We start from the raw sequence: 24354 nt of genomic DNA, 5'->3' as shown, positions 1-24354 counted from the left end.
CTGACTTCTGCTTATGCTGCTGACTCTCTCTGTGAAACCTTGGGCCTACCAGCAAACCCTCTGCTCTGCAGTCTTTCCATCCAGAAAACTCTATAGAAATTTTAGTTAAGCCTCTCTGCACAAAACCCCAAGGGCTAACTTCTAAGACAGCTTCATTTCTAACAGAACAATTTTCCTGATTAAAAACCTTCCATCCCTGAAGGACAAAGGGCCTCAAAGCATTATTAAAAAAATGATTCAAATGAGCCCTGGACAGGGTAAAAGAGAGTCTTACATCAGCTGCAAAACAGGACTTGGAGCAGGTTACAGTTGCTTCAAATCACTTGCTGTGGATTAAAACCACAAAAAAATTGTAGCTGAACTGCAGAAAGGTTTTAAGGCATATGCTTGGAAATGGAAAATGCTTGCTTGCTTGCATGGAAAGCTTGACAGGAGGTGGGGAGGGAAGAGAAACATAAAGAAATTGGCTGTCCTAGGTTAAAAATGTGCACCTAGTAAGGGCTCTCCCACAGTCATAGACAGGTGACTGAGCCATGGAGCAGTGGATTTGCCAAGGGCCATGTTCTGCCTTGCTGTGTGTGATGAGGTCTCACTGCAGAACAGAAAAGCCAATGGGGCTGGGCAGGAGGAGGTCACCTGCAAGTGGGCTGCAAAGGGAACAGCTTGGAGGCAACACAGGGACAAGAGCATCTGGTGGTGGGACCCTTGCAGCAAGATGTCAAAGCATCCAGTTCATTCAAGGCTGGAAATCATCAAATCAAACCCACTTCCAGTATTAATTCTGCCTTTCACCTCCGTACAAACCAGAGTCTCCAGCCACCACCATTACTGAGGGATGCTCTCAGCCTGTCTGTGCCACACTGGATGTCAACACAAGACCTCCATTTCCAGCAGCATGGTGCTGGTCAGGGGCTCTGCAGACACCCCAACCACAGAGTCCTGCCTGCAAGGAAATAGGTCCTGCCTGTTGCCACAAGGGTGGTCATGGTTTTCACTTCAGCTCTGGTTTTATCTAGGAGGGGGCCAAAAATATTAGAGGTAAAAGTTCAAGACCCAGTGAACACCTTTGAACAGGCAGCTAAAATGTCACTGAATCTGAGGTGAGCAGGCACATGTGCACACACTTGGGTATAAAAGCACAGTGGGAATGTCTGTTTTTTAGCAATGAGAGCCAAGAAGTGCTTTGATTTGAACCCTGCAGCTGGGACAGAACACACAGCATGTGTCTGTGCCCAGGGAGTCGGGAAGGAGGTGCTTTCTCCTGAGCTGCTACTGCCACATCCCCGAGGGCTCAGGGGGCTTCTGTTCAGGGAACTCTGAGGATCTCCAGGGTGCACCCACATCTGAACATGTGTGTGGGCTCACAGAAACTAACTCTCACTGCAAAGGAGGTTGCTGAAGTGCAGGTCCATGAGTGGACTCCACAATTGCTACTGCTCCATTCCCACCATGTAACACAAAGGATAAGTGGCTTCCAAATTCTTAGCAAACACACTAGTGACTTGGCATTTACATTTGCATTAATTAATTTTTTTAAAGGTAATGCAAAGGTTTGAGAGCAAATTAGTAATGACACATACCCTTACATATAAATGACGGCTGTCACTATTTAAAAAGGAAGAAATGAATGATGGCAAAGTGGGAAGTGCAGCACGCTGAGCTGGCACAGATCTAGGCAATCAGCACCTTGCAGTGATGGTCTCTCTGAAGCACATCTTGTTCTTTCAATCCTAAACTTCTCTTGGCTATAAAATGCCAACTGTGTATATTGGTTCTCTGACAGGTTCAACGTGACATTTATCAAACATGATGCCATGAAAATAAAAATCAATAAACAAAGCAAAGTGGGTACTCTGGCTGGCCAAAGATAGATCCTTTTCTTGGAAATAACTGAAGATTTGAGTTTGGATAAGAAAGAGATTTGGTTTTCTTTCATTCTTCTTGTGATTTCTCAAAAAAAATAAGTAAAAGGGGTAATTACCAAACTTGACATATTGGCACATTTGAGCTTTTAAAGCAGAAAATTAAGAAAAGAAAACCAAATCCCCATGTGAAGAAATATTAACTTAGTCAGAATGCTTCAACATTGCTGGGTAACCAAATAGAGCCATTTCTGATGAAAAGCTGCTGATGTACAAAGAGAGGGAATGCAGTCAGACCAGACCAGAAAGACTATTTTTTACCTGTTTTAGGTTTGTCTCTCATCGGTGTCATGTACCCATCCTCATCCAGCTCTCCCCGGACAACCCGCTCGGGCATGAAGACTGTGGGGTCAGCACTGTACCTCTGGGTGCTGCTTTCCTCTTTTGCCAGGGTTGCCACTTGTTTTCGCAGTGTGCCATTACAGCAAGCATCTTCAAAGATCTCTGCTGTGGCCCCCTGAGCAACTGGAGCTTCTGGTATTATGCAGCCTGGAGCTCTGTATGGCATCGGCACCTCTGCAGCGTAGCCACCATCCCGGTACACAAACTGGTTCTGTTGGAAAAGAGAAGACAGCACAGGAAAGGAGGGGACAGGGTTCAACAGCAAGTCATTGCTGTGCTCCTGTGCCTTTCCTGGCACACTTACTCAGTAATGCATTTCACCTGGCAGGTGAAGCCTTGTCTCCCCGTGCTGCGGGATCACCAGCAGCACGGGCTCTGTTGTGGACTGGCAAAGCATCCGTCTGCCCAGTGGTGCTCAGTGCTGGAAATGGGGCAGGAAACTTGTCTCCTACTAAGCATATGGAGGTTGGATATACACAGCTGCAGGAGGAAAACACGGAATCTCCTCTGGCAACATCCTCTGATTTCTGAGAAACCCTTAAACCTCATGTTAGGGAAATCTCCTGACTGGAGTCATTATCATCTCTGCTAATTCCTGAGCGGCATTCTTTTAGGGCGTACTGTGCTGCGAATCACAGGGTCACCCACATCCTGTGTAATTCCATCAGGAAGTGCATTTCAGGCTGGTGAACTGTGTTTGTATTGGCACCTCAACTCAATGGTTTGGCTCAATGACCATTTTGCTTGTCAGCAAGGGCATGAAAAGAAATTTCAACATCATGACCTGTAGATAAGAAGGAAAAACATACAGATTCAACCAAGCCTGTTAACTAAACACTTTTCCAAGAAAAGTTGGCAGTCTTTTGGCTGTGGGTCCATAGAGTTTGCATACAAACCCAGGCTGAGTGTGGAGATCTTGAATATTTGATTGGTCTTGTATACATTTTATTTCCTGTTGTCTTTTAGGTCATTTATGCAGGAAAAAGGGGTTTGAAACAGAAAAAAAGTAGTGAAGGAAGGCAGAAAACCTAAAGGATGAAGGCTGAATGTGAAATACTTACTCCTGACATAGGGGTGTAGGCAGGAGGAGGGCTGTGTCCAATTTCACTCTAATAGGAAAGAAAAATGGATGATGGATATGTAACAAGAGGTCACATGAATGAAACAAGTCACATGAGCTGCATGAGCTAATGGGGAGAAACATGCATGTCAGTCACATTTACTAACTAGATCCCAAATTCAAAGAATTCAGTCATGGCAAATGTCTCACCCACAACAACAAGCTGTGTGTCTCACTAGTCTTAGGGAGAGCTACTGATCACACTTCAGCTCACACTATGAGTGAAGGCTGTAACAGAAGAGGGAGCAGAACACACTTTACCAGAGGTTACTTTTTGAAAGGGAACGGACATCAATACACAGCCAGATACAGACTGTGCAGCAAACCTCTAACTTGGCAGGCTTGTGTAAAAGGCTTGCTTGGGACAATTAGGAAGATCCCTTTAATCAGAAAAGACCTTAAAAACTAGAGATGCTCTGATTGCAGAGGTCAAATTCCTTCTGAACCCCCTACAGATTTACAGTCCACTTGTAATGACACATGGGCAATGACAGGTTACAATGCAGAATGTGTTAGACAAATGGATAAAAAACATCCCCTGAGCCTGCCAGATGCTACTGTGAAACATCTACGGATGGCTGTAAGACACTGCACTGCAGGAGACTTAACCTGCCTTTGACTTACCCTCTGATCTCGTATTTACCTGAACTCAGGCCAGCTTTTCATCTAGTCCAAAAAGATGGAAAAGACTGAAGACAGGTAAGCAGTAAACTACGGTCCATGGAGGGTGGTAAAGTTTTAGGCAAACTGATGATTACAGGTAAGATGCAGAGAAAGAATACAAAGTGGTGACTAGAGAGAGAGCCAACTCTCTTAACAGCGCGGAATCCAAAGCTCTGTTGAGAACCCTCTGCCCTCATTGCAAAGCTGCCAGTTTCCTTCCCTTGCACCTGCAGGCTGTGAGACTGAAGAAGGGGTTTCCTTCTTTTGTCTTCCAAGGTGGCTGCAACCCCTAGACTACACCAGTAAAAAGAGCTGTAGCAATGCTGTGTTAGTGCTCTGTGCAGGGGATGGGAGTTGGCTGCTGCCTGCTGTTCGTAGACACTAAACCAGTGACTGTAACGCCCCTTTTCTATCCAGTACTACACCGTGCTGTATTACACGGCTCTCATTTACATCTCTCTGTTTTCACACAGGCACTCCCATGAATTTTCACTTGTAGTTCCTTGCTTCTGGCTGAAGAAGGGGAGAACTGTCTTTGAGTTGTTTCAGTTCCCAGCTCACTGTGATCTTTTAAAGGTAACTTAGAAAAGCAGGTCTTTTGTCAGCAGGCTGGACTTCACCACACAGGGCTATGCTCCTCTGCCAGTAATTATTTAGATCATTAGCAGCTTAAAAAAATACTGTTCTAGGATGGCCACATTAAGTGTCCGTGGGCTCTGCTCCATGCTCAGCATAAAAGACTAAACCCACAGTCCTATCTTTAGATCTTCTTGGCTGTGACTCTACCATTTAAATTCCTACTCTGCAACTGTAACAGCATAATAACAGGTTCTCTTAGCACAGTCCTGTCCCAAGATGTCAGGAGAGAATGGACTGGCATTAATGCATTTATTGCTATTTGTGCTGACAAGACTGTTCCCAGTCAGTGACTTGCCAACTAAGATCACAATAATGGTGTTTTTTCATGTCTCCCCTTTAGCTCTGTACTAAACACCCATAACACAGACCCTAACACACAGCCCTTCTCCAAACCACTGCTATCTGCACATATTTTTACTTCTTTACTGTTTATCTCCATGAGTTAATGCCCTGTGGCCACTATTCCATACAAAAAAGGGGCAAAGAAAACAGCTGTCATTTAGTGGGGTTGAAAACGTAATATAATTGTTTAAATGTCCTTAAATTGCCTGCTAATTCCAACATGAGGTCATAATTTTGTAGGCTTCCAAGATAACTATCCTCAGCCAACTGCTCAGGGCATGAATCATACTGTGAGAAGAAAATACATTTTGGATTTTTCCAGGTAAAACTTACATCACTTCTTTTGTATGTGCAATCCAATTAACTTTGTTGATTTTGATTTTTTTTGGGGGGGTGTGGAGGAAGTGTTGCTTTTGCATCTTAAATACTATCTTGAAAAAAAGAGCCGATGTTCCTTTACTGGGAAGCTCTAGGTTTTTGTATTTCTGATCCTGAAAGTCTCACCTGAATGATCATCTCCAGCTTGTTGAGATGGAGAGAGGGTTCAGAGTCTGGTTGCTTAAAGACCTCACTACATAAGCCTACTTAAAAAGCCTCAACTTGCATACTTTAAAAAAATAAAATAAATCAATACTGACTCCCTTTTGATAGTGTAATGTGTGTTATATCCATTAGCTGTGGAGGGCACACATCCATTGACACTGAAACGCTCAGCACGCTCCAGAAGGAGCCACGTATTTTTAAGTGCCCATGAGCAGCACTGATCAGTAATGCCCAAGACTGCATTCTTTATACCATGATTGAATTTTAGGTAAAAACATGACAACAGGGAGAAAAGATAAAACCCAAGAAAATGTCCTGTTAAGCCTTTTCTGAGGCCCTCTGGTATGAAACACCAGTGACGCATCAGCTGTTGTAACAGCTAACGTTTTTGTAAAATAAGCCTTGACAAAAGAGCAGCAAACAACACTTCTGTGAATATTGGCTTGTGTTATTGCTTTCTATTCATTAATCTAATTTTCCAATTCCTTGCTTCTCAAATTTCCCAAAGGTAAATATCTCCTTCTTTATATTAGGGACATAATATTTTCTAGCTGTGTGTTAAACTGTAATGAAATCAAAGCTATGTTGGGTCCTGCCACTCATGTAGCTGTGTGAATATGCTCTGCCTTGTCTCTCTCCATCTAGGTCCAGCATTGTGCCTGAGCCTGGCACCCAGAGCTGTGGCTGTCCTGCTGCCCATGCTACGGCTCATCCCACTCCAGCTGACCGTGGCTGCCCTCAAAGCTGAACCCATGGCACATTTCTGGTGGAAGAAATGCTGAAGGTACTCAGGGATGTGGTGCTGCTGTCGGGCAGTGGGTGGTACAGGACTAGCACCAAATAGAAAAAAACAGGACTTTATTTACAGCATGATCTGGTCCCCCCATACTTTGCTGGCTAGCACAGACTCCCAACAGCCCCCAAGGTGCTGCAGAGCTGGTTTTGCTTGTCATCCACCACGACGTGCATACGCATTTGATAGGGTTGCACAATTATTGCTGTTTCTTGTTCTTAAGCAGCCTGCTAAGCTCACAGGACTGAAAGATTTTTCTTTACTGAAGGAAAGGCAACATCAGTGTACACACACACACATCTGAACCTACTCTGATAGTGCTCCTACCTGCATGAAACCCAGCTCCCTTTCACTCTCCTTCTGCTCCTGCATGCAAAAAAGACCAAACCATAAAGCAGGAGTAAAACACTCTCACCTTCTCACATGGATGCTCCTCATGAGTCCTATTCAGTCTCATAGTCCAATGCCTCAGGCAACTCAAGAGATTATCTGTTTTGATCAAGCTCTGCAACACTTCTTTGTAGCAATTCAGTCCAGGGCTGAGTGTCTCCAGAAATAACTCACTTTCCTCCTTCCCCTAGAAACTCTTTACCTGATTTCAAGCCAAGGCAGTATCCAGGCTTGAGTCACCAAACCACAGCATCCTAAAATGCCAGGCTGAGCAGATCTTGCTGCAAGCACCAAAATTCCAGCAGTTCTCTAGGAAGGAGGATAGCTCTTTTATGTGAGTGGATCTGAATAATGTTTGGGATGCTTTGGTGCGGCTACAGGCAAACCACACAGAGCTGTCCCGACAGCCCCAAGCAAACTCCAGCTATATTCCAAGGGAGTAGCCTGGTATTTACTACTGGTCTGAACTGAAATTCAGATAGGAAAGACCACCCCAGAAGAACAGCCACCTCTGCCTGGGTGCAGTCCTGCTTCCCTCTGACCACAGAACTAACAGATTACTCTGTCCTGCTCCAGAGAGCCCCCAGCAAACTGGTCTGAGATGAAAATCAAAGAAAAAACACACACCGTGCGATGGCTGTGTAATGTTAAACAGAAATGAAATGCTATTTGTATACTAATTCCTATCAGGCTTTGCAGACCTCTGGGGGTTTCTGGTCCCAGCCCCTGCACAGAGAAGGGTTGTATATAAAAAGAAAGGATTAGACTCCTCCCTGGGCCCTGACGGTTCAAGCATATCCATCCCTACAGCTCGCACTACCTGGCACAAGTCTGGCATTCCTCATGCTCTCTCTTTTGTTCAGCCTGGGCTCCTGACCATTCTTAAGGAAACTCCATTCCCCACTGAGCACTTTCCTCCAGGATGGTGGAAGAAAGTTCCCATCAGCATCACTGCCATCCTGGCTTGGCAGGAGCAGGTCATTGCTGGCCCCCTGCAGCATTCCAGCACACAGAAAACAGCCAGAGCATGCTGCAGCTGTATGTCCTCTGAAACTGGGGGTGTGTGTCTTACATCACCTATTTCATGGACACAAAGGGCAAAGTGGCACACCTGAGTTAATGCAAGAGGACATGACACACATTTCTCCATAGACAGCCTATTACTCAACAACAAAAATAAAAGGCAGGAATAATATACACAGGTTGTGGACAGTAGCTATACAACAATTTACCATGCCCTTAGTTCAATGCCTGTCAAGTTCCACTGGGCATCAATGAATCTGTATTGGAAGTGATGAACTCGCAGTCACTTTTCCAGCATTAACCTTTCTCAAAATATGTCTACATGTTTTACCTTGAATGTTGATCACAAATATAGAAACCAGTGTAAGAACCATGCTGTGTTAAGTGTTTGCTCCAGTTTCTAACAATTGCTTCTTCTACAATCAAGACACAAAACATCTAGTTAAGTGAGGGAAAAAATAAATAGAAGAAACAATGAATAAGACTTTTCTGTACCTAAGTGTTTTCTGGTTGCTGTTTGCCAGAGGACAGGGAAGATTTGAAGGCAGCCTGAGCTCTAACTCAGTTCCCACAGGCTGCCTGTGTCAGTTGGATGTGACAGACCATATCCTGGCGGTGTGCTGGGTTTAAGACATCCCTGAACTTGTTCAAAATCAGTAGGAGTGTTTCACTGGCCACCTGGGTTCAGGCCAGTACTGACTGACTTCATAGCTTCAGATCAGTCATTCAAACTTTCTCTTGCACTATTTTGTCTCCTAAAGGAGAGAAAGAGTCTGTTTTCAGACTTACAAACTCTCCATATGCAGTGGGAGATCCAAATCTGAATACAGCCTTCTAGCAGTAATTTAGTCTGGACTGTGAACAGTGAATGGCATATATCACAAAAAAAACATGCCTAACAAACCTGGCATAGTGGTATGAGAAAGAACAAACCTAGATACTGCACAGAGTATTTCCTGTGCTGTTAGTGGGAAATACCAGACATAAACCATGTACAGTGTAACACTTCACCAAGTAAAGGAGTAAAAGACAACAAGACCACCAATGAAAATAACCTCTTAAGAGATGCACAATTTGGGCACAAACCCCAGTATCCAGGCACACTGACAGGGAAACAAGGTGAAATGCTTTTCCATAGACTCATCTCCTACAACTGGGCTGGGAATAAAAGATTCTCCTGCTATATGGCATCAAAAGCTCTCCTTGGAAACCCCCTGTTCTCCCGACCTCAGCAACCCTAATCCTTCTGATCATTGGAAGGGCTGGCAAACAGATTTCAGCTGGCACAATATGCAGTTTGATCTAAGCATGATACAAGCATGAAGATGCAAGGATTCCTTTTCCCCATTATTTTGTGTTAATGCACCACAAGTGTCAAATAGGAAAGCAGGAAGGGAGACAGCATGCTCTTGTCTATCTTTCCCTTTCAATCTCCTTGACTCCTATATCTTTCCTGTCACCCATGCCTAGCTTTCTGTCACTCCTTTTTTAATACAGTCTCCAAGACACTTTACAGTAAATAGCAGCTTCTAACAATGGACCAGTTCCCCACAGTTTGGAAGGGACAACGTACCATTTCCTAGCTATTCTATCAATTCCCTGTGGGAGAGAGGGGTCAAGGCACTGCCCCTGTTCATATGCTGCAGCACCTGTCCAAAACACAGGAGCAGCAGCAGCTCCTTTTCTGTACAAACCTCAAGCTTCAAATCCCGAAACAGGGAGGGAGGATGGGGCATGGGACCAAAACCACAACACGGCCATGATTTGTGATTGCGACATGGAAGACAAAAAAAAAAAAAAAAAGCACAAAAGAAAGTTGATGAGTGATCCTGGGAGCAATGGCCCCCCTCCTATGCACATGCTGCACTGCCATCTCCCTCAGTCTGTTTTATACAGTAATCAAAGGATATTCTGAGCCTCTCAAAACGCCATCAACCCTCATTGAGAATGAAATAGAGCACATCTCCACTGAAGCCTTTACAGCAGTAATCATTACAGCATGCTGGCCTGAACAGGGAGCTCTTACAGACAAAGATGGGTTTTAAAAATAAAATAAAAAAGCCTTCCTAAAATCTGAATAGAAACTTGATGATAATCTCCCCATTTTATTATGCAAGGGGGAAAAGAAACCAGTAATTGTGCACTCTTGGTCTCTTATAGCAAAGAATAGGCTTCTTGATGAAATGCTGGGTTGATTTAGAGGAGGGCTGAGGTTCTGGTGGTAATAATACTCTAAAAGAACTAACCACCCATCTGATTTGGATAAAATAATCATTTTTTAACATCTTAAATCTAAACTTCATCTGTGCCTTCTCCCACTTCTCCCCACTACATCTTTCGGAGAGCCTTTTTATAGCTTTGAGAGTTATTTTTCCTTCCCCTTTCGCAGCATTTAACAAGAAATTCAGACTCTACTTCGGCTAACAAAGGCCATTTTTTTAGGCTGTACTGCCATTCAACTCCTTTGCATGTATGTTTAGAAAGAACAGTATTTGGCACAGGTTGCTCCAGAGTCGTCCTGCCACCTCACACCCACAGCATTATCCCAGGAGTCCCATTGCCATGGGACATTGAGGATGGCACTCTCCACCTCGGGGGCTCCAATCATCATAGGCAGACAGATGTTTAAATGACAACTTCCTGGAGCCCCTCCAGGTGCATTTCCAAATCACAGCCCCTTGTATACTTTTAATATTTTAAGAAAACCACAAATACGAATCCTTGCAAACGGATGTTTTCCACTAAAAATTTCTGCTTCACATCTTGTCATAGAAGGAAAATTTTCTCCCAGCTCTCATAATTATTTCCTGACTCTCAGTCCACTTTTCCATCTACTGAATTATGTAGAGTTGTTTAGCTTGCTGTTTTCCAAGAATGCCTCATCAGTGCAGTGTAGAAATATTTATTACTTACTCTTTTTATATCTATTGACTTTTTCTTTTCAAGAGAGAAAAGAAAATAGATCAGCTGTGAGCTCTCTCGACTGTTAACACAGCCAGCAGCTATTCATGGATTAAGCAGATGCTGCCTGATTTTAAACCAGCTTATATTAAAGCTCAATGAATTTACATCTCACACATCAAGATTTGAAGCAGTACACAGCTACAGTCTCTTCCACTAGACTCACTGAACAGTAACTTGCAGAAAGTACTGTGAGGGGGTGATTTGTTACTAAATACATATTAAATTTGTAGAAACCAAAATGCCTTCCAATACTTTAGGGAAGTCTGACCCTAAATCTATATGCCTGAATGCAAGAGAAAATAGCCAACACATTAAAAAAGTCTTGTTCTAAGGCACTTGACCTGCAAAACCATGAGGCAATTCAACAAGTTGGTCCTGATAATCAGTTCAGGCTAAGAAGGGCTTACTCCTTGAGAGATACCATTGATTTCAGCTGACCTGGCTGCAAAGCAAGAAACCAATTGCCATAAAGTACTTCCAAAGATTTTTTTGTGAAAAGCTGGGCATCATCTGAGTCCTCCATCTGAATTTTCTTATCCCCTCCTCTGGCAAACTTAGTACATTTTAAAAAGGTATTTAAATACTCCTGTTCTAAATATACATATTTTGTGAGAAGCTTTCCTTTTTCATGTAAATTATTAAGGCTGAAATAATTTTTCATGTAATGTATTTTACATTGTATTTTTGTGTGTTTGCTCTCACTATTTCTTCACTCTGAGCAATGAAATTTGGCTGACTAGTATTAGTCTGGGTTCACCTCCTGCTTTTCATGGACAAAGATGGTCTGGTGCTATCCACACTTCTAACAAAGGCTAGAAACAGACACAGAGGAATTTCCCAGAAGAAAAAAATTATGGTAGGTAAAATACTTGTGGTGGTCCACCAGACACTAACAAAACACTAACACCTACTGGGAACTGCTTAATGTAAAAGACAGAGCAGAACGGGGAGGAGCTTCCTACCACTGGGATGTCATTAAAACTAAGGAAAGCAGAAATTGGGAACTAGAGATCTTGAGAGACAGCTTGGTAGGACTTCCAGAATTACCCTAAAAGTCTGAAGGCAGTAAATGCAGCCAGTTTCCCAGATTCTACTAGAAGAACACAAAATGCAGTATTCAACAGAAGTCATACAGAATGGCTTCATATAAACCTTCCTAACTAATCAAACAGTTTTTCAAAAAGCAAGAGAGCTAATGTAGTGTTAGTTACTGTCAGTGTAACAAACTGAATCATTATAAAATGTTTTGAGGCAATGTCTAGTTAATTTACAAGATCATCTATTCTGGCATTGGAAATTTCATTGTCACACTTGCATAAGGAAGTGACAGAGTCTAGCAGGAAGGCAAAACAATTACTACTAAGATTTTCAGAAAGTCTTTTATCACCTCTTAAGGAGAAGAAATTAATGAAATGGGATAGAAATAAATAAAAAACTCCACAAACTGACAGACTGCAGTAACAGGCATCAAATTTAAGAAGAGATTTGGTCATAATAGTTTTGGGAAGATATTGCAGAAGCAGAAGGGTGGCAAACACCATGAACAAACCACGTGAAAAGACAATTGTTGTCATCTTGTAACAGCAAACATATACAAATGGTACTATCTTACTTAGCCCTTTAAGCAGAAGAGGGTTTTGATAACTGGCAGCTCTCTAAATCTAGCACAAAAAAGGGTGCATTGCAGACAGAAACAGGGTCCAAACCCTCCTAAAAGGTCAGCATTAACTGCCCAGTGAGACTTGTCTACACTGTGATGTATTTTCCATTCTACCTGATACAATTAAGACAATCTTTCTAAAAGACAAACTCCACCTCAAACAGAATTTTTACACTTGATTCAGAAATTAAGAGACAAGAGGCTCTGGGCTATGCTATGCCAGAAGGTTGGACAAAGTGCTTTCAATGGCCCCATCGAGCCTTGATATCTCTTCACACAAATTTTGTATCGACTTTAGGATGAAGCAGCTTTACTGCTATCAGTCCCATGTGGCCAGGACACTCCTGGAGAAATAATTTACCTAGAGAGCTTGTGCAAGAACACTTAACTGCCTTTCCTTACAGAAAAAGAAATGGGGACCAGGTGCTACTTGGACAAAGGCGAACTGTGGTCAAATCATTACTCCCTCCTGTTGCCTGCTTTGCCAAGAGGAAAGGATGCTATAAGCAACTGCTGGCTCTCCTCACCTGCAGTTGGCAGTACCTCTCACAGTAGCCCAGCTGAGCTGACACTCTGGGAAGTGCCTCCCTGACTGCTCTCCAAAATCCCTCCTTCTCCCCCTAGCTGAAGACAGCTTACAGCCTGCTGTATTTCAGTATGTAAAGGAGATCATATTATACCTCAGATCTGATCTACCACTGGAGCACTACAGGCAGATGCCTAAGAAATTCAGCCCTTTTACATAAAGTCTAATAAAAGTCACTTAATTCTGGTAGTGATCCCACTGAGTGAACAGTCCCTATTGTCTGTGATAAGCTGGGAAGAAAAGATGCCATACACCACACTGACGTGAAACACATCTGAAAATCACTAGCAACCATCCCTTTTGTTACCTTGTGATTTGAAAAAGGCTACCTTTCAAATTTAGAAACCAGAACAAATGAATCATAACTTCTTCCCTGATTTCTCTTTGGAATAACCTTTTCATCCACAGATGTATTCAGATGTTCAGCCATCAGACCTAAGGCCACACCAGGACTGCTGCAATGGCACACCAGATACTGCTCAGAGAACTGAAAACTGGCTTTTAGTGTAGCACAGTCCACTTTAGCCAAGAAGGATAGTCTCCTTGGACATATGGATCAGACATCCCTGAAAAAAATTGCTTGATATTTAATTGCAGGGTTGGGAGATGCTTGCATGATATGCAGTGTATGGAATAAAATTACAGGGACAGAATCAGCGAGTAATAAACAGTATAGACAGTTTTCAGCAGGAATTAGCCAAAGATTTAGAGCTAAAGGTATCATGGGGTACACAGAGTGCTTTCTGTATTAGTATTATCTCTGTGCACACAGGACAGTACTCGTTATAAATACCTGAATGAATCATCTAATGGATGTGAATGTAGGACACTCGAGCTCAAGCTGGGTTCCTGTGCTCACGCAAACACTGCCGAGAATTCAGCTTATCTCTCAGAAGCACAGAGCGTCTGAAACTCCATATTTCTAGAGCATCCCTAGACAGCGAAAAATAAAAACTGGAAAAAGCCAAAGAGCCAAAATTGCAACTGAAGAGCTTCAGATCCAGTGAAAGAGTTCAATTTAGCTTAGGATGTTAATTTTTATTTAAAATCTGCAGCAGTCTTAGACTGGACTTCATAACAGAGGCCACTGTTACAGGCCAGACCCTGTGTGTGTTTCTGCTCCCAGCAGCACAGGTCCCCAGGACGTGCTAATATGAAGCCAGTGTGGGTGTGATGGAAATGCTAAAGCTATATCTGAGCCTTGCAGCTTCATAAATCTCTGTAATCCTTGAAGGAAGAAGGATGTGATACTTTCCAGGGAGCTGGAACCTCCATGGAAGGTTTCCCTCTTTCCTGTTTTCTTTCCATGGGCTGCAGCTCTGTGCTATTAATTCACATCCAAATAACTTTTTCTTCACATGGGAGTGAGAGAGCAGGCAGTGTTTTATGAAGTCTCATTCAGTGGTGCCTCTCCCAGGCAACAAAGTGCAAGGATTTAGACCTGAGACCACCCTAGAGAAACTTCAGAGCTTTCCTGAGAAAGTAAATACTCCTACTCTTCCTTCATTCCCTGACTTCAAAGCTTGAATGTGAGGAGCTACATGATCTCCCTGCTTTCTTTCTGCAGACTTCTGTCCCCTGCAGCCAGCCATACTGCCATGTTGGACTGTTCCAGCTATACTGCTGGAACATTCAACTAGAGCTGTCAGTACAGTGTGCCCTGAGAGGGAGCACAATGCCTTGCCATCATATAACTGACTCCTGCTCTGCTGAAACATGGGAACAGCTAAGATGGGAAATACGGGATCTTTCATGCTTCTGATCTCTGACAATGACATGAAGATCATGTAGCTCTTGTCTGCATTTTCCTTCACCAAACTGCCTCGCAATCTCCCCATAAAATGCAATTTGCCAGACACAGTGAGCAAAAACTACCTAAGCTGCATCCATGCATTTGGCATATAAAGCTGCAGCAGCACCATAATGAGTTTGTGCAGTATTAATATGCACTACACTAAACAAGCATAAATCACAAACTATCCAAAGGAAACACCAAGATAGAATCAGACAACTGCAGGTAGAGAGTTCTGACAGAATTTCAATTCCATGTGATTCCTGTGGCTGACACCCATCTGTACTGAACTATGCACAGCAGATGCACTATTACCTTAAAGGAGCTATTGTGTATTTTGTTTAAAGCAACATGAATCTTCACTAAAAGAACAGTTAACTTACCAACAACCTGAGTGCTTCACAAAAACAGACAGGTATGTAGCTTTCTGCACTGAGAGGAAACAACTGTACTACCTCCAGAAAATACCTCTCTGCAAAGGAAACCAGAAGTGCTATGATCCTACAGGGATTTCAGCTTGGCCCCGAGCTCTTCCAGGAACATGGTGCTGTGGCCTTCCTGCAATCTAGGTGTACCACCTGTATGGCAGCACTAGCAGTACATTTAAGAATTGCAGAATTTTAGTGAATAATAACAATAATAAATGCCTGTGTTTGCATTCCATGAATATCCCACTGAGCACGTTGGCTGCCCCAACAACCCATTTTAAATAAATCTTTCAGAATATTTACTCTAGGATTTTTGTTGGATTTAATTCCCTCAGCTCTAGTGGACTCCTCTGCTCAACTGGGACCAAAGACATAAGGCAAAAGAGACTGTTGAAAAGGCAAGTACATTTTCCTGTAATCCTTTCTCCTTTGAACGTACCTCAGTGTTTCCAGAAAATATAGGAGTGAGATGAATATAACAAACCTTATATGTCAGACTCTGCTCTCTCAACATTATGTTGGTGCAAATGGCAGTACTCCACCATGTCACACTAAGCCACAGTGTTTTGCATCAGTGTGACAGTGAGTACCTTTCAAAGGTAACTGCTGTAGTTTCCTTCTTTTCTCAGAAGCTGGCAGCAAAGGAAACAGAACCTCTCCAGAGACAGCTAGAAGTAAACCTGATTTATTTCATATTCACATCAACACTAAAAATTAACTCTTGTTGCCATAAAGAGGAAGTTTCCTGCTTATTGCTAAATCCTGCATCATCCCCCTTTCACTGCCTTCCAGTGATACAGGAGAAATGCTACATAAATCCAGACTTCTCTAGTGTCCTTGCCTTTAAAACAGTAGCAATTTCTTTAAGAAATGACTATTATTTAAGACCAGATTCTGTCTTCCTTATTCCAGAAAACCACTGATTTCCTCAGGAGAGGGTAAGGACCTTCAATACTGACTCAGTTTATACACTCTTGGCTCTTTCACTCACCTCTTCCCTGTCTCACATGGTGTAGTCAGTTCACACCAGGGTATGAATTTGGAACTATGTAAGGAGGTCCAAAGGGTTTCTAAACCATGAGGAATAAACACCAACATTTTAAAGATACTACATTTAGTATTTAAACTGTGATTTTCCACTGAAAGGAGCCTGGAGAGAAAACAAGTCCCTAATTACTAGATACACCTGATGCCCATGTGAATGCCCTCACATTAGGAATGCATTTCACCATCTCTTAGTTTTGTGAGGAGGGATGGCACCTAAACTGTTAAAAGGATGGAGCCAAGCACAGAAACAGGCAGAGGACAGAGCTGTGGGCAGGCTGTTGAGGAGTGAAAATGAATTCCAGAGACCTGACCTCGGCTCCCCACCTGGAGCAGGGCTCCTGTGGCACTGAGGCCCAGAGGCATGTAGGACAGGATCCAACTCACCAGAGATCACACACCAGGTCTGAGACTGCTCTGCAGCTGTCAGTAGTTAGTGGATAGAGAAAGACACCCCTAGAAAGTTACTTTCCCACTGTAAATGTTCAAGGCAGGCAGAAATAATCACCCACTGGATGTACCCGTGCTACTCCAATGACACGAAATGAAGGCTAGATGAAGAGCTTAGATTGTATCCCTTAGATGGTTAGTTATTTGAGCTAAATTCCACCTGAACACTCTCTGTGCCTCAGCTCCCTCTGCAAAATGAACAGCATTTCCTCCCCTGAGAGGGATGTTACGAAGACCAGCATGCTGATATCTGTGACATGCTCAGCAGAAACACACATTGGTGAAGGAGGGCCATGAAAGCATCACATACAAATGGGAAAAGGGTCTGAAATCTGGCTCCAGACACAAAAGCAGCATTATCTATATATTCCAGCTGCCCTCAGCTACATCAGTGCCAACCCTACCAAGACAACAGGATTGCAGGGATGGGAGCATGAGGGCTGTGCACTTCCTGGCCAGTTGCAGTGGAGAAACAACACTGCTTGACTTCACGAGCCTCAGCTGTGCTGAGGCAGCCCAAGTCAAGCCTTTGTTTGCTCAAGGCTGAGCTATTAATTCAGAATTCACTGAGGCACAATGAACAGGGAACCCAATGACAACATTTTTATAGCCACTCTCCTTACAACGGGAGCTTGTAATTCGCAAAGCAGCGCTGGCCTGTGTTTGATTGGTGTAACCCAAATCTTTACTTGTGCTTTTATACTAACAAATATTTTATGTCAGAGCTCTCTCTTACCCTGTTGGAATCAATTCTTGTCCTGGAGGTGTAGATGGGAGGAGGGATGTTGAAGGCTTGAGGAACAAGATACTCTTCAGCATCCATCATGTCTTCCAGGTCTTCCTCATCAAGAAGGTTTTGGAAGAACTTGCTATCATTAGGACTTGGGAGCTTCATACGATCATCTCCCTAAATAGATCATATTGAGAGAGGAAAAATGTCAACAGATGGATTAATTTCCCAAACAGCCTTTCCTTCAGCCTCTTTCATGCCCTGGCAGACAGGCTGCAGGGACCACAAATGCTGTTTTATTTGTTCTAAAGCACCATATCCACATCATTTGTTGATTTATTTTTTTTTACTGGAATATGATGACAGAAAGGGAATAACTGCATAAATCAAGTAAAGCTATTTTGGCATTCTTGTGATTGAGCTTTTATTCTTTCTTCTCTCTTTTTCCCATATAAGCTCAGTTTCTGACCTAAGTTCTGACATATTTGTGAAGTAAGTACAGATAAGATATAGTACAAGCTATTAGAGAGTGTCCAAAGGAGGGCAACAAAGATGGTGAAGTCTTGAGGGGAAGCTGTATGAGGAGTGGCTGAGGGCACTTGGTCTGTTCAGCCTGGAGAAGAGGAGACCGAGGGGAGACCTCACTGCAGTTACAACTTCCTTGTGAGGGGAAGAGGAGGGGCAGGCACTGATCTCTGCTCTGTGGTGACCAGTACAGAACCCGAGGGAATGGCCTGAAATTGTGTCAGGGGAGGTTTAGGTTGGATATTAGGAAGAGGCTCTTCACTCAGAGGGTGGTTGGGCACTGAACAGGCTCCCCTGGGAAGTGGTCACAGCACTAAGTCTGACAGAGTTCAAGAAGCATTTGGATGACACTCTTTGGCACATGGTGTGACTCTTGGGGATGGTCCTGGGCAGGGCTAAGAGTTGGACTTGGTGATCCTTGTAGATCCCTTCCAACTCAGCATATTCTGTGATTCTGTGAAATATCTCAGCTATTTAGGCTGAAATAGGGACAGGTGGGGAAAACATGGGAACTGTTGCATCTGGGTGTTTATTTTAATTTGTATTTTTAGGGACTTAGAGGATAAATTTTGCTCCATCCATATGGAAAGTTCTGCAAAATATAACGGAGCTAAAACCAATAAAAATCAAACTAGAAAACAACAGCAATATGTGTTTGTATTGAAACACCACCTACAAGCTGGAGAGGTAAATCTGGGCTGCACTTTGCTTGGTGCCACAAAACATCACAAAGGCAGCCCATGGCCAAACACATAAGAAATCATAGACTTCACTGCATGGTTAAAGAATTACCTCCCACTCCTCAAGAACTATTATGCTACATGTGGAATAAAGCAGGGAATGATGGATGTGCTGTAGGGTACATCCAGAGAAATTTTAAAAGCTCAGTAGGAAGCTTGACATTCTTGATTGGATCTCGAAGGAATGGGGAGTCATGATGGCAGAGATACCAATAAAATGGAGTTACCCTGGTTTCTCCTCCAGAAGCTCAGAGCCCATATTGTGTGCAAGGAGCACTGAAGAGGAACCTCACAGGATAAAACACCCACCAGACAATGCAACGGGGGAGGGAAAAGCAGGGGTAGAAAAGGAGGGAAGAGGTATTTGGAATATGGAAACATGTCCTATCTAATGAAGTCATTTAATGAGACTGATTTTTCCAGAATCACTTGTATCTGCTGAACTTACAAGTTATCACAGCGTGGAGTACTGCTACAGAAATTCCACACTCAGCACCACAAATCCTCTTAACTAGTATTTTACTTTCCAACTGTATTTTACTTCTGCTGAAGATGGGAGCAGCGTGTGTTCCCACTGTGCAGGAACACACCATGAGTTGTCTGGTGCGTCTACACGGTGAAATGAAACACCATACAGTGAGACTGGCACTACACTCAGAGGCAATCAGGAGACCTGAAGTGGCAGTGACTGTGCTTCACTAGGAAATCTTACATCAGTGTGAAACTGAGGACCAGCTGGATGTACCTCTGCCCTGTACTCCATGGCATAAGATATAGCACCAGGGTATCATCACTTGGATCTAACCATTCCCATGCTCTGGTCTCTAGCGTTTCACCATCACCTTACTTCTCTTAAGTTTTCATTTTCATTTGAACTGTTCACACACTGGGACCACCTAAGGACCTCACCAATCAGATGCACTTTCTGTGGCTTGAGTCTGAGCTGTCAAAAACACACGCACAACTCTAGGCTCCCTCAGAATGTATGAAAGGGTGCACACCTGTACTCAGCCACACACAGCTCCACTGTGAGGGACTCAAGAGATATTGCTGGCACAGTGCAGTTCCATAGGATGAACCATGCTGGTGTGGCTCTGTCACAAGGATGTGAAGCCTACAGAGTCTACACAGTCAAAGGAGAACAGAGAGGGAAGCTTCTCTCTAGCATGAGAGGTACCAGTGTGACAGAACACCCTCTCTTCTGAGAAACCTTTATGTTTAGGCTATGAAAAGAAACTTTCTTGTGATCTCAGCAGTGCAGGGAAAAGTCTCATCAGGATAATCCTCCAAGATGCAGCCTGATCAACTGTAGAGCCACTGCAGATCAACTGTAGAGCCACGCAAGTCCTTGGTCTAAAAGCAGACTCGCTGCCCATCAATGGACAAAACTTGTCCCCAGTTTCATGAGAAAATGCAAAGCACCAGGCAGCCTGCAAAGCCAGATCTTGTATATGTGCTAATAATACAAGCTTAGGAAGTGAATTTCAGACTACTGTATTATCAGTATAATTGTTTTTGAGATACTGACACTGGCTATTCTACTTCATGCTTGTATAATACTGTGGTTGCTGCTTGCCTAAAGTTCAAGAGCACCTCGAACTTCAAGAGATTCAAAGGCAACCCCCCTAACAGTCAGGTTTTACAGACAGAATATTTTTTTTGCCCCCCCCTGTGATGTTGTAGACTTGCTTACCTGAATTACTAGGTATCTCTGAGGGTCTCGAGCCATTCTAGAGAATTCAGCAGCCAGCTCCTTGAATTTTGGCCGACTGTCAGCATCAATCATCCAGCCTGGGGACAGATGATAGATGACAAAGGAAAGAGTTAACCATCAAGGGAAGAAATCATTCAGTTTTTAAAAATGCACAAGTTTGAAGTCCTTGATAGCTCTGGCCTAAAGAAAAGATACAATAAGGAGCCCAGAAGAATGGAAAGCTAGAATTCTGTGATGCATAAAATGGAAAACACCTACCTTTGGCAAGACTAGATTGTTCCTTACTGCATGGATTTTTTTCTCACTTAGCTGAGCTCTTCTCTTTCCCAGAGACAGCAACAACTCCTTGCAATTTTCTCTGTCTTGCCTATTTAGATGTCAGTACTATCTTTTGTTAAGGATGTGTCCAACCTCTAATACAATTAATCTGATCTCATCAGAGTCTAGTGGATTTACTACAAAGTTACTACTAAATACAGTTTTACTTTAACTGACCTACTGTCCCACAGTGACTTGGATTAAAGAGTTGTTCAGCAGATCTACAGAATGACTGACCTGGCATCTGCCTTTCACCTGTCTGCATCATAAGCACAGCCCTCACACGAGGCACTAGATATTATTCTAATAATGAATAATGAAAAAAAAATGAATAATGAAAAAAAAATGAATAAAGGGTGATTCCTTTGTCCTTCACTCTCCAAGAAACATTCATCAGGATCAACAATTCTCAATCCCTGCTAATAACTTTTGCAAAACAAGCAGGTAATACAGGTAGGCACCATCAGCAAGTAGTTTCTCTCTGTCAGCTTTTTCTAATGGAAGATCCTATCAGCAGCTTCCCAAGAGCATGTTCTCTCTTTCCAGGTGTGCTAATGGAAGCAGGCCTTATCTCCTAAGTGTGATTTAGCCAAAGAAGTGACCAACACAGGAAAAAGAAAGCTACTAAACTTATAAAGAATTTCACACAAACATTACAGTCTGTGCATTAAGCTGAAACCTTTCATCTCCCAGATTACCACCTCTTCTAGGGCTTCCTTCTGTCCACTGAGATTCGCCTCATGCTTATTAAAAATCTTACCAGATGGGACATTTTTGCACTCAATCAACATGGACCCCTTGCACTGTTCAGACAACTTCCACACCTGCATGCACAGTACAACTCTTTTCAGAAAATACTTTATTTACCTCTTGTAGTTTTCTTTTTTTTTTTCCCACTGCTTTTGTGTACAATGCAAAAGGGAAAAGAGTATATAAGATGGATGAGGTGTCTGTATGTTAATCTTACTTAAATTAAGCCAGAAACATCAGAGAGATATTTCTAATTCTTTTTAAATTAGAAGCATAACCTTGGAGGATACTGTCACTGGTGGGGGTATCTTGGAGATAAAAGAGTAGGAAGAAATCACGTGCAGATGGTTTTTCTTTTTTGCTAAAGTAAAAATATTCATAAATTTTTGTACTGGACTAAGAATGATAAAAAAGTAATCCTCTCTGTAGTATTTCTTCTATTAATTTTACTTTTTATTATTACTATTGCAATAATAATTCTTGTTACTAACGATAAACCTTTGTGATTCCTTTCCTCAATATTTGGAACCAGCATTCCTCCTCACAACCTTCACTGGCTGGGTATCCAGGTACCATAATGACGTATAATACTATCTCTGTTAACATCAAAATTAATTGTCATGCAAATGACAAGGGTATACAATAACAATCATACAATTTTGACTTCACAGCAAGAATATGAGATACCATCTGACAGTAATAAGAAGCTGAACTAACTCAGCCCTCCATAGCTAAATTCGTATCATTTGCAATTGTAAAAGATGAGCATATAGTATTTAAATGGAATTTACAGTATCTTGGGAAGCTTTTGTTTTGAAGTAACTTGTCCTATTCCCCAACACTGTCAGACGCCGCAGATACAAACGTTCTAAACCAGTGTCCCTCTAGCAGTGAGCACAAGGATGTTAAACATGACAATTACTCACACTTCACCATCACCATATAGACATCAATAGTGCAGATTGGAGGCTGAGGCAACCGCTCTCCCTTCTCCAAGAGATCGGGGATCTCTCGAGTTGGGATTCCATCGTACGGCTTCCCACCAAAGGTCATAAGCTCCCAGATAGTGACTCCTAGACAGAAAAAAAGAGTGTCAGTATTTGAGGTCATGCTACTCAGTTTCCTGGCCCAGTTCTGGACTGCAATCCCTTCTTCTTTACCAGTGCCTGTAAAAACACTGAAGTTTGGTCTGGTGGGGAAACGAGGTGTCGAGCGAGCAACTACGTGGTGCTTAGTTGCCATCTGGGCTTAAACCACGACAATCTGCCACTTAGAAAACTCTGGAAAATGGCAAAACAGTACTGGGTGTTAATCCTCAAAAGAAACTTCCCTCATTTTTACTGGTGTACAAAGCAGCATGATAGTTGTGAGGCACAAGAGAAAGGTCTGAGATGAACAGTGGTACAGTAAATGGATGCAATAACAAAAGAATACATCACACTCTTTTATCACATTGAAAAGGGAAATGAATGGTTGATGTACTCTATTATTTTAAGGGGAAAAAGTGCAGATGTTCCCTAACTTAGAGCATCAATTTCCCACAAAAGTACAGCATTGAGTAACATTAGGCCATTGTCTTTGCCTTGTAAGTCATTCACAGGCACTTCTATTATTTTTTTCCTTAAATCACCTTATTTATTTGAGTTTATGATAGTGCTGTGCTACAAACCCAAGATTCTCTTTTTAAAAAGCCATAGGATTTGTTTTGGCTTTGGAGCTGGAAATAAAGATCATATGTCATAAGTAACAGAATTTGTCCCCAAACAAAATCTTAAATATTGAAAATCCTGCTCTGGCAGTTTTTATTTGGTCATTTTAAACACACCTCCAGGTTATTACCATATTTTGCCAGCTGTCAAGCTAATGTGAAAGGTGATGGGCAAAATTACCATATGAATAAAACACATATTTATTTCACACTCATTCACCTCCTTGTTGATATTCAATAACTATTACTTGTCAACTGTTTATGGTCTTGTCCTTTCTGATTATAGATGTTCTGGGCTTCCTGCATTTAAAATGAATTTCATAAATGAAGGCATATTTTTTCCTAAGTGATACAGGGGATACAGAATTTGAAGAGAAAGAGCAGCTTTACAAGATCAGTTAAACTCTCACAGGTTTTTCTCAGCTGACTAGAAGAGGGCAGCTAACCAGTCACAGCAAACAGTGTCTTTTGCTGCTACCCACAGGTAAAAGTGAGTAATGACTAGAATTGTACACCCTTTTGGTTCAAAATGATATGGCAACAGGAAATGTAAATAGGACACCATAGCCCTAGATACTGCTGAAAATTGCCATTTATAAAGGTATACATGATCTTATTAGTAACAGCTATACTAGATAAACAGGCAGACGTCTCAGCAGATGTGGTACAACAGCTCATCTGGATAACAATTAACAACACTAAACAAACTTCCAATTTCTCAAATACAATTTATTTTTTGTGTGTGGGTAGCTCACCAATTCCCAAGTTATCTTTGAAATTAAATGGATCCTTTTTGTAGTTAGTTTGGAGAGCTTGTCTCTTCTTTTTCTTTCTCTAGCCATATTTGCTCTGTATTGTGACAAATTCTCTTCTATCTGACTGCAGATACAGAAAGTCCCATAAGTCTGAAAATGCCTTTTGACATTCATGGTTTTTAGAGTTAAGATTTTCAAAGACTGCTGAAAATTGTGACCTGCAGCCATATTTTTATGAATCTGTGCCTAAGCTGAAAGAGGCCTTCTTCTGTCATAACCATCAGGTAAATGGCTACCAGACCAGACCTTACAGCACTCATCCCAGCAGGAAACACCATGATAATATATTTTAGTTAGCAGGGAAGTAACACAGGAGACTGTAACAACTGCTGCCTAGTTACACATTTAAAAAA

General features: G+C 42.4%; 1 protein-coding gene across 4 annotated transcripts in view; it reads right to left on the bottom strand.

The window, feature by feature from the left end:
* The window catches only part of ERBB4 (erb-b2 receptor tyrosine kinase 4), a 603712-nt gene that overhangs the window by 8768 nt on the left and 570590 nt on the right, over window positions 1-24354 (bottom strand). For 2 of the 4 annotated variants that reach the window (XM_051786747.1, XM_051786745.1), the window contains exons 23-27: window positions 22405-22551; window positions 20390-20487; window positions 17438-17608; window positions 3326-3373; window positions 2184-2475 (exon numbers count right to left, since the gene is read on the bottom strand). In XM_051786747.1, coding sequence (XP_051642707.1) covers window positions 2184-2475; window positions 3326-3373; window positions 17438-17608; window positions 20390-20487; window positions 22405-22551 — 756 coding nt within the window. The remainder of the gene's footprint in view (window positions 1-2183; window positions 2476-3325; window positions 3374-17437; window positions 17609-20389; window positions 20488-22404; window positions 22552-24354) is intronic. The other 2 variants (XM_051786748.1, XM_051786746.1) reach the window with 1 other exon arrangement.

Source organism: Manacus candei, unplaced genomic scaffold (assembly GCF_025592945.1).
Source record: "Manacus candei isolate 608988 ecotype Guabito, Panama unplaced genomic scaffold, ASM2559294v1 h1tg000023l, whole genome shotgun sequence".
Taxonomy (NCBI): domain Eukaryota; kingdom Metazoa; phylum Chordata; class Aves; order Passeriformes; family Pipridae; genus Manacus; species Manacus candei.
The sequence above is the reverse complement of the archived record's forward strand: the minus strand, read 5'-3'. Positions and strand labels throughout refer to the sequence as shown.